General features: G+C 32.4%; 1 protein-coding gene across 1 annotated transcript; it reads right to left on the minus strand.

Moving 5' to 3' along the window:
* Positions 1-2,059: 2,059 nt before the first annotated feature.
* LOC119838593 lies at positions 2,060-6,709 on the minus strand. The gene is made up of 4 exons (XM_038364582.1): positions 6,417-6,709; positions 4,737-5,039; positions 3,803-3,991; positions 2,060-3,241 (listed from the first exon to the last, which is right to left on the minus strand). Exons 2-4 carry the CDS (start codon positions 5,032-5,034, stop codon positions 2,373-2,375), a joined length of 1,356 nt encoding a protein of 451 aa, XP_038220510.1. The 5' UTR covers positions 5,035-5,039; positions 6,417-6,709; the 3' UTR covers positions 2,060-2,372.
* Positions 6,710-11,313: the final 4,604 nt, after the last annotated feature.

Genomic DNA, 11,313 nt, shown 5'->3' on the forward strand with positions numbered 1-11,313 from the left:
GATAATGTAATTCTATAGGATGATCTTTGTATAAATATATGTTACAGACATATTTATTGGTAATATTGAATTAGGAAGTTAAAGAAACACAGAAATTGAGCCAGTTTTGGATCATTTTTGACGGGCAATGAGTTAACTGTAACAGATATATCTACTTATATAAAAAATAATAATAATATGTTGCTACATCCACATATTTATTGAATATGATTAATTATAATAAAACAATACATGATAGCAACGTCTGTGTAGAGCTTAGTGTGTATTTAAATGAATAAAGATTATAATTATAGGAGATTTTTTATTCCATTTTGCTTTATATCCATACTAGCTGCGCAACGCGGTTTCACCCGCGTAAGTCCATATCCCGCAGGAATATCGGAATAAAAAGATGCCTATATGTTATTCCAGTTGACCAGCTGTCTACGTACCAAATTTCATTACAATCGGTTCAGTAGTTTTTGCGTGAAAGAGCAACAAACACAGACACATCCTTACAAACTTTCGAATTTAATTAAATTTAAAGTAGGACGTATATGTCCCGCCGATGGTGTACTATGAACAATGATGCTTAAAGTTTTAGAAAGGGTGATGGCAGAAAATATACTTGAACAACAAAACGACCTTACGCCCCTCCGAATATTCATGGTGGTGGGAGTGCTTATCATCAGGTGATCCACCAGCTTTATTGCCGACGTTGACACAAAAAAAAGCAAAACGACGTAGAAGAGTCCTTATTTAATGTTTTCTTAAACATCTTTTACATCGCTAGCTTCGCTCAGCCGACATATACCCCTCTGCTAATGTGGACACTGTGTCACTGTACCTATGAAAGCAGTAATCGTACCTAGAAAATACTAGTCTCAAATGTAAGTGTGCGAGTGGGTGGGAAAAATGGACGAGTGGCCAGTTAGGGGTGTACAGAACTGTAGATTTTTAAGAATAATTCATCTATTAGGCAAAAAAATACATCAGCGATGAGTATTTGTTTACAATATTAGCGTATTACAAATATTGCAGTGGTGGCTAGGACCTCGGACTTCAAAAATCGATAAGTCGGGGTTCGAGACCGGGCGAGCGTGCAGGAAATAAACTGATTTTTCAATTTATTTGCATATGTGCTCGAAACGGTGAAGGAAAACATCGTGAGGAAACCATAATCTGCCAACCCGCCCTTGGCCAGCGTGGTGGATGATGGCCTGAACTCTCATGGTAGGCCTGTGTCCCAGCAGTGTGAACATATATGGGCTGATGATGATGAAATATAGGTTCTATTGAGAATAGTTCACCATCGACCGGACCCCCCTCCATACATAATATAATACAGTAGGATAATTCAATTCTAAGGATATATAAACTTTAAAAACTGTCCTCGTGGTCTTCATACAAATAATACAAGCCAAAAAAAGTTTTAAGACTTATTTTTTGGCTTGCTGTTGACCGCTTTCGGACCAATTTTGATGAGGTTTTTTAAATTATGAAGAAATAGTTTTGGTTAGTTTGTTGCAATTTTTTGTCTAATTATCTGTTTATATATATGTCATTCATTTATGTTGGGATAGATCAATGTTGGGTTCAACTTATAGGGCTTATATTATTTGAATAAATTTTAGGGGTGGCTATAATTAATTTACATTTACATGAAGGGGGGACAAAAAAAACTTGGGGATTAAGTTTTTAATGTCATAAGAGGGCAACTGAGCTGGTAGTTCGCCTGATGGTAAGCGATCCGTATGAACGCAGAGGACGTAATATACTTTTGTAAACGAGTGACGTAGGCGATAAAAGGAACCAAGATGGGGTCAACTAGTATAAGGAAGTAGGTGTATGAAAAAACCGACAAAGAATTTTTTAAACTATTTTTACTTAACATAAATCCATTATAAACAACCTTAATCTACTATTTACAGAGTCCATTTTCGTTTATTACAAAATTAATGAAATCATAAGCATGAAGTTGGGCCATTTATAATTTAAATGGTATTTATAAAGTAAATAATACCCAATACTAATATTACTCAAAGATAAATGAGTTTGTCATCAAAGTTTTATGTAATATGTATACGTTTGAAATCATTTTATGTATAAAAAAATGAACTTAATATAATATTTGCCAGCCCTTAAAAAAACAAATCAGTAAACGCAAATCCATTCCAATAAAATAGACGTTCATACATTTTCTTTCCATAGAAACAAAAAAATATTTTCTAAGAATAAACAATACATCAAATTTTGAAAGACATCGCAAAAATAAAAAAAAAACAATGTCAGACTATTATTAATATCAAACATAATTGTTTAATACGTAATCTATAACATTTGACGAAAAGTAACTAAATGAAATATGGACGGAAAATATAAAAAAGAAAACATCATGTGCTTGCCTTAATTTTCTGCATACAATATATACAGTCTTCTGTATCAAAAATCGCGGAACATTTCAGGCAATATTTGACAGTTTCCTGGTCAGACACGACTATACACTTTTTATTATCTGTTCCCTCCAAATTTCTCTTAGCGTGTCGTCGAACATTTTTACAATTTTTAAAATAAGAATTAATTTGCCCGCTCTTTTCCGACTCTTTATTATCTATGGTATCATTATTAATAATTTTATACACTGTGACGAAATCAGACGTATCTGTCTCAAGGTATTTCAGCGCGCTTAATGACGCGTCTTTTAAAACATTAACTTTAATATCTTTTAGTGAATTCAATTTATTTATTGTTTTATCCGAATCTTTTAATATATCATCCGTTATTTTAATATCTGCATCAGAGTCTTTATCAACATCTAATTGATTATTTTGTTCTGTATTTATATTAGGTGTTTCATTATTGTTAAATTTAGATGTACTAGAATTATCAATAGGAATTTCCATATTTTCTAAACTATTTAATATCGTATCCTCATCCAACGATGTATTTAGCAAATCTGAAGCGAGATTTGTTTTTGCATCGCATACAATTTCTTTACTTAGTGGATTTGTTACCTTATTGATTTTGTTTTTCAAATTGCCTAAAAGCGATTCCAATTTACCGCGCTTTTTGATAAATTTGGGATCGTCTATTTTAACATTTATATTTAGTTTCTGATTATTTTCAAATATTTCTCTACACGAGTTTTCTTCAAATGACGCATTAACTAATTTGCTTACTTCCTTCATCTTATTTTCCTTGCTTGATTCTTCTTCTATGAGCTTAGTATCTACGATTTCTGGAGTGAGTCGGGATATGGGATCTGAAAAACACAAGAAAAATATATTATTATAGAGTTCCTCTATGCAAGCAAAGCCACAGGTGGACACAGGTTTACAAGGAACGTAATCTATACTAATATTATAAAGCTGAAGAGTTTGTTTGTTTGAACGCACTAATCTCAGGAAATCTCTACAAAATTCTTTCAGTGTTAGATAGATTTAAGGAGAGAGGGATAAGGAAAGGACTGACTGGAAGGAAGGAATGGACTAGGAAGGGTGAGAAAAGGTAACGGGGCTCCAGCTTCCCCACTCACCATATGAATGTCTAATGTATAAGTCATTTACTGACATTAATGGATCTATGTTATATAACTATTTCAAATAAATAATTAGGGTCAATCAGAGTAATTGTAAACATAGGTAAAAGGAAGAAATCCAAATAATTTAAAACTTTTTGTAATTGCAACATATTAAAAAAAATTTAATCTGATAAATTTTCATATTTTCCAAAAAAAATGTCATTAGAAAAAGTAGTTTTATGACACAGGAATTTGTTGAGAACTGTTTCCAATAAATCTTGATTGACTAATAAGTAGTATTACCTTCCACATAACCATCAGGAGGATCCTCCCACCACACAGGGCTTGGACAGGTCAATATTTCCATCAGGTCGTCATCATCAAAATTCCCAGTGTCTTCTATGAGCTTTATCATCTCGGATATTGTTTCCTCCCTTTGCATGGGTGTCGGTGACGGGCATCTTTCGCTATTATAAATTTGGTTGTAACATTCTGTGAATATAATTTTTAATTTTATAGCATTTCAATCTATACTAATATTATAATGTTGAAGAGCTTGTTTGAATGCACTAATCTCAGGAACTGATGGCCCAATTTGAAAAATTCTTTCAGTGTTAGATAGCCCATTTATTGAGGAAGGCTATAGGCCATTTATAGTATTATCTATAGGCCATAGTTTATGTACCACGGGCGAAGCCGGGGCGGACCGCTAGTGTTTAATAAATGAGAAATTTTGAAATAGAAAAAAAATTGATCACGAGGCGGGATTCGCCCGTCTTTTTGCCAAACGTGGCGTCGGGTGTCCCTTAGGTACATAAAACGGAAAGAGCAGAAGAAATTCGACTAATGTGGCGGGATCACGGGTGGCCGAGAGGCTAGGCGTTGCTATGGTTTGAAAAAAATTATAGTTGATAACTTGAAAACATTGTGTAACATGAAAAAAAACAAGTCAATTGAGAACCTTTCTTCTTTTTTTAAGTTTTTTGATAATACAGCCTGTCTATCAGCTGAATTTAGATTTTTATATGTAGCTTTTGAGTTTATGTTTTAATATAATTAACATAAAACTGAACCAACCATTGTCAGAAAGAGATTATATTTAAATGGGACCATACATGAGGCAAATATGAAAAGAATGATCAAAATTAATCAGTTCAAAGTTCTGGAACAAACACAGAAGACAAAATAGTTGAATAAAGGACATGCATTTTTTTAAAGGATTAAAAATGGTACAAACCTTTTCTAGGTACACACGGCTTTCTCTTATTCCATTTGCCAGCAACCACTTTATAATCATGCTTCGGAGCTAACACAATCTTTTTGACATCCATCGTTCTTTTCAACTTGTTCGGATAAAACTCTAAATTGTCAATCGCTTTCGGCTTGATCTTGGGTGGTGGTTTCGGTTTATTAGACTGGATTTTTTGCAGTGTTTTGGAACATTGTTTGTTTTTAAGCTGTGCCGATTTGAATCTTGTTACAACTGCTTCAATTGGCATAGCCCTCGGTGACCGAGTTTTACCTTTTAATGACATTGTAACTGTAAAGACGACATGATTTATCTAAATATAAAGTTTGTACCATGAAAATTTATTCGGACTGTGGGTGAAGTTGATGGCAAAATTATAAATATAATTGCAATGCCTGTTTTCTGGCTTAGTAAAGTCAAAAATTCATCTATGGGGCAAAGTAAACACTGTTACAATAGAATTCCTCATAGTTTTAAATAGTTTAATAGTGGTACATTTAAAATATATTAGTTCAGAGCATCTGCTATGGCATTAATGAATATATGGAAGATGACAATCCATGGAATGTTATCGCTTAAGAACCACAGGACAGTTCTTTTGCATCATTCCTATATATACATATTACATATTATGTAGATTAAAAATGTAAATTGACATTATTATAAAATAGCAACTACAGAATTTCTTGTTGGCTCTTCTCTGCAGAAACTGCTTTCTGATCAGTGGTAGATATTTAAACTATATTATTATGATTCAAAAGTGCTTCTATTGAATGAGTTCAAATTTATTTTAATTTACTGTTATAGCTGGAAGCAGTTGGGCTCAATGCTTAAATCTTACAGAACTTAGTAAAAGTCAGGAATTTACAGATGAAGACAAGTTATGTGTTATAATTATTTTACAATATATTTTCAATATTTCAGATATTTGAGTTTAAGAAGCATGCAAGAATTAAACATTCACTTATAATGTATATATATCTACACTCAATGTATATCAATACCATTGCATGCATAGATTCAACTTAAAGATATGAAGTTATTTCATGGGGGTTAGAAATAGGGAAACTGAAACAGACTTTATTGTCTGTCAATTAATCTTATTGCCTACAAAATTTCTGTAGTTCTATTGATACATTTGTTAATGGCATATGACAATAGAATTCAATAATTACTTTTTTGATACATTCAAAGAAAATTCACATACCAACCCTAACATTAAGCAGATACGATTTTATGAACTTTGAAATCACTCACTATTTGCAAATATTAAAAAGTAACATTCTAAATAAATTATTTACCTACTTTGAAAATGCAAAGACGATCTTGGATTATTTTAACGGTTATTAATAAATGAAAACATCAAAAAGCGATCTCACGTCTTTCTTTAAAGTCGGTAAAAATGCATAGCTGATTTCATTCGGTTAAACCTATATGTATATGAAAATATGGTCACAGTTGGTAAAAACCTCAAATATTTTGACAAACGCAAGTTATATTGTCCAGTTAATGGTAACATAAATTTAGATGTTTAAAATATGTTGAGATTTTGACTAAATAAACAAGATACAAACAATAAACACATCATTTACAGTTCATGCTTTCGTTAAATTAAAGTTTTAAGAACAGAACTAGCCTATCATATACGTATCATCAAAATTAAATTACCTTTAGTACATAATTTAGTTAACACTATTACAAAACCACTGCTTTGTCAGTGATATCCACTAAATTGCTTCTTCATTCATAACGAACTATCGAGATGTACCATTACGACAGTAATAACTAATAACATAAGATCAAGCACCCTTATTGCACTGGAAATATGTTACAAATATATATGTTGTTTACTTCATTGTTAATTCTTTGCTTTATTTAATTTCGTCTCAACAAACGAGTGTAAAATAAAAACACGGAAGAAACGTACGTATTTTTTTTACCTGTGCAACACTTTTTAAAGATAGAACCTTGTCAAAATAGCAAATAAAGATTTATAATTTATGGTGGTACATAAACTACTCAGCTATTTATAATTTCAATTCTTCTTATGTATTTGGACCGATAGTCGTGTAGTGTATAGCTTATTTATTGCGAAACTTTTACATTTACGAGATCACATTCCTCGCGTTATCGCAATAATTTATTTTGTCAAGTAATAATCTATGTAAAGTTTTGCATTAAACATTGACTAAGATATGTTGATAGAATTTTATAAAAACATAAAATAAAAATCTCTATAAAAATTATATTATCTTTGGATCTATATTATATCAAAATGTAGGTACAGTCTACCTTAAATACAATTAATTTATGAAGGTCATCTTTATATTCATGAATGGCAACTCAACTCCCAAATTTGTTTTAAAATGACACGATATGCGGTTTTTTCTTTTTTATTCAAATTTCGTGAGTAAGATGTCAAAACGCATCACAATCCAACAATGTAGTGAAATGTGATTTTAAATTGTTCTACTCAAATCTTCACAAATAGTATTGAGCTATGTGCATTTCTACGTATTATTTAGGATATTTTATACAATAATATTCCTTTTTTTTACTAATTGATATAGGTATTTGTTAACTGTATTAACTAACATGGCACACGTTTCTTTATAACATTTGAACGGGCAATTACACGATCGTCAACCATGGTTAGTTTCTTGAATAAAAAAAAGCAAATGCCTAACAAAATCACACAGCAAATTACAGGGTCGAAAGCATCAAGAAAAAGTTCAAAGCATCCAAGTCTGCTAGGGCTGTTTCAACCGACTCATAAAATGGAGGAAGTTATCAATTCACATAACTTTTAACGCGGTTGGCCGATTCTTTTGATTCTTTTTCTGTTTTAAAGCTGGTACATCCACCTCCTCTTCCATGTGGTGTCATTCAGAAAATTTGAAGGTGGTTTTATATGTTTGTTAAAAATGATTATTTCTTGGTTTGAATGTCCACTGCTTTTTCAATGGTTCTGTTCCTGTTCGGTTGTTGTTGTTAAGCAGTTCGAAAAATACAAAGGTATTTAAAGAAAACATCTGGTTGTAATTGTTTCATATGTGTATTTTATTTGTCTCAGGTTGTCAGTGTTGTGTTTAATATTATTGTGTACCATAAAGAATTACCCTTATTCATTGATTCGAAATTAAAATAGTGGTTGAGTTAGTATCTATGGAAGGAACTAAGAATATATTTTACAATGTATTAATGTATAATAAAAAATGTATTTTACAATGGATGAAAAAGAGGTGTGTTTAACTATAACTCAATGTGTGGCATCATAATCAAGTATTTGATTATAATTTGAATCTAAGCATAAGGTGTTTCATTGTTAGCAATTGAAATTACATCTAATTGATTGAAAATTGAAATCTACTTGATTCTACGTCTACTAAATGCAAACTTCTTAATGGAAATGCAGGAATTTAACAGTTTTTTTGTTTGATTGAAATTAAATTGCTTATTTGTCTTTCCTTGTATTCTTCTATTCCTTACTTCAGGCTTCTGACAATATAAATCTTTATTTATGATACAATATGAGATATATTTCAGGAATATTACTCCTCTGTGTGGTGATGTGATTAAAATTTTCTATTTCAATTTATTGTTTTCTTCTTAAATATTATTATTAAATAATTAACTGGCTGTTCGCCCCGGTTTTGCTTTATGGTACATATATAGCCTATGTCACTCAGTGAAGTTGCAACGAGAAAGCTTGAACCATTAGAAAATGGTGAAGGAAATTTTGATAATCTGTCCAGTAGTTTTTGAGTTTATCCATTACAAACAAACAAACAAAAATGCTTTCTCTTTATAGTATTGATACAGATAACAAAGTATGAGGTTGGTTGTGTTGTATTAGCGTTCTGTCCGCTCATAAAAATATATACTTTGGTGTATTGGTTGATCAAGTTCATGGATACTCTCAATAAAAAATTAAAATTATAATTATATGACTTGCACCCAACACTAGCTGTAATTGACACAATACACCATGATTTTTTTTCTTTTTTACAGCTATTCATAATTTTTTTTTTTTTATTAGTTTGAATTTTTTTTTCAGGGTCATTTTGTTGTCTATTGCAACCAAACCATTGTTGTTGTCCATCACAACCTAAAATATATTCCACAGTTATTTACTCCCGCTTTTTATTAGAACCAACCATCAAAAATTTTGAATTTTCTTTTCAAATCACAAAATATAGTTATTCATATATAAAAAATAGTAATACTATAAAAAATTAAATTAATGTGAAGCAAGAAAAAAAAAGTTATTTATTCTAAGGTCTGAATCAGCCTCTCCTATAGGTTATAAATATTTATAGCTATAGGAGAGGCTGATATAGATTTCAAATACCAAAGTCATATGGAATCATATTATGTTAAGAAAATAAGAATGTACACAGTTATATTATTTATTTCAATAGCAATAATTTTTACAAAAAAAAAAATCCAACTAATATTATGTAAAAAGTGACAAAACAATCACTGCATAGTGTTATCTCGCATTTTTCACAAAAAGTCACAGGTTTCCTCTTACAGTCTGGTCACTGGCACCACCTCGTTTATTCCTCTTTACCATTTCATGACCAACATTATCAAATCTGACAGGTTGCAAATGAGCCCCAGATGATCCTGGGTTGTGTCTCTTTCTCGGATTTATCCAGAAAAAAAGAACAAACCCTCATTCTGAAATTCAAAAGAGGAATCGTATTTATTGTCTTTATTTACCTACTTGATTGTACCACGAGGTCACTAGGGACAGAACAGTAATATACTATATATACATAATACAATTTTTTACCTCGGAAAACGAAAACGATATTTGGAAGTCAGCCAATCATGCTAATCGACTCCTCCGATATATTTATTGTAATTATGAACTAAGTTGAACTAAGTTGGGGCTAGTTTACAGAAAGTTTGGTCTTTGATGTTTTAGAATACATATTAGGAAACCATCGTGTAGAAAGGGCATGTCCAAGAATCAGAAGTTCGACGACATGTGACATCTGCCAACCCGCACTTGGCCAGCGTGGTGGATTATGGCCTGAACCCTCATAGGAGGCCCGTGTCCCAGTAGTGGGAACATATATGGGCCGATGATGATGATGATGATGATGATTAGTTTTTAGATGAGGTTACAGCGCTTTGCACATGGAGCAACTTAAGTTGAGGAAACTATCAACATTTTAAAAGTTTCTTGTAAAAAGTTGATAGTTGCTATAACGTTTACGTTTGCCGCAATTTTATGGCAATCTGTGAGCAACTTTCATAGCCGAGTTGCTAAATCTAAACAGCGATCAGCGTTCAGTGTGACAATGGATATCGAAGAAGCAGTACTTGCTCTCATTTTATTACGTCGTCGCCGTCGACGGCGCCAACAAAGACAAATTATTCGCAGCAATCGTCGGTTTTGGATTCATCCCTTTTTTCTAGATCGATCCCAATTTATTAACATAAAAGATCTGCTAAAACATAATGATAAATTTAAAATGTACTTTAAAATGTCTGTTAACTTATTTCATGAATTGCTGCTAGTATTGGAAAGTGATTTAAAACGACAGGATACTACAATGAGGGAAAGTATTCCTCTGTTCGAACGACTTGCTATTACTATAAGGTAAGTAGGTAATTTTAGATAGTTTTAATCACATTTTTTACCAAAATATTCGAATCAATAACGTTATTCAGGTAATCAGTAAATAACGAAAAAAAAAACTTGAGAGGTGTCAAGGGACACCCCTCAAGTTTGGAATGGAATGGATGGAACGAAGTTCCTTTCGAATAATTAGTGAAGGAATTGTAATAAAATTCTTAAAAAACAATTTTAAATTACGTAAACAATATAATTTAATAAAAATTATAAACACACAATTTTTTTTTTTTTTCTATCAGCCATGACTGTCCCACTGCTGGGCAAAGGCCTCTCTTCCCTCAGTCCACATCTCTCTATTGAGAGAAATTCTGAGCCAATCTTTGCAATAAGTATCTAGCTCGTCCCGCCATCTAATTCTGGGCCTACCACGTAGTCTTTTAGTCTTGTCGGGGATCCACATAGTGGTAATCTTCGCCCACAACTCTTCGGACATGGCCAGCCCAGTTCCATTTAAGCTCGGCAGTTTTATGGGCTACATCTGTTATCTGAGTTTTTGAGCGCAGTATTGTATTTGGAATGCGATCAGAAAGTTTTACGCCCAAAATACTGCGCTCCATTGATCTTTGGCAAACCCCAAGTGCAAACTTTTGGCGATCAGTCAGTGACCAAGTCTGTGCACCGTAGGTGAGGATGGGTAAGATGCACATGTCCATGAGCCTCCGCTTTAGTGAAAGAGGCAAGTCTCCTTTCATTAGTTCCTTCATTGACCAAAAGCTTCTCCAAGCGTTTTCAATGCGTTTGGCAACTTCTTTATCTCGTCTTGCCTGGAAAAAAACTATTTGGCCTAGGTACGCATACTCATCGACATATGCGACGGACGCACCCTCGGCTTTGATAGTAATTTTAGTGCTATTAGTCATTAACTTTGTTTTGGTCATGTTCATCTTAAGTCCAACCCTAAGGCTTGCTTCGCTC

Source organism: Zerene cesonia, unplaced genomic scaffold (genome assembly GCF_012273895.1).
Source record: "Zerene cesonia ecotype Mississippi unplaced genomic scaffold, Zerene_cesonia_1.1 Zces_u003, whole genome shotgun sequence".
NCBI classification, from domain to species: Eukaryota; Metazoa; Arthropoda; class Insecta; order Lepidoptera; family Pieridae; genus Zerene; species Zerene cesonia.

Bases quoted from the DNA above. Each gene is read 5' to 3' on its own strand.
- LOC119838593 (XM_038364582.1), bottom strand. From the start codon at position 5,034: ATGTCATTAAAAGGTAAAACTCGGTCACCGAGGGCTATGCCAATTGAA. The intron at 3,992-4,736 runs GTTTGTACCATT...TTATATTCACAG, and splicing joins GCCGTGTGTACCTAGAAAAG to AATGTTACAACCAAATTTAT. The intron at 3,242-3,802 runs GTAATACTACTT...TGTGTTTTTCAG, and splicing joins TCCTGATGGTTATGTGGAAG to ATCCCATATCCCGACTCACT.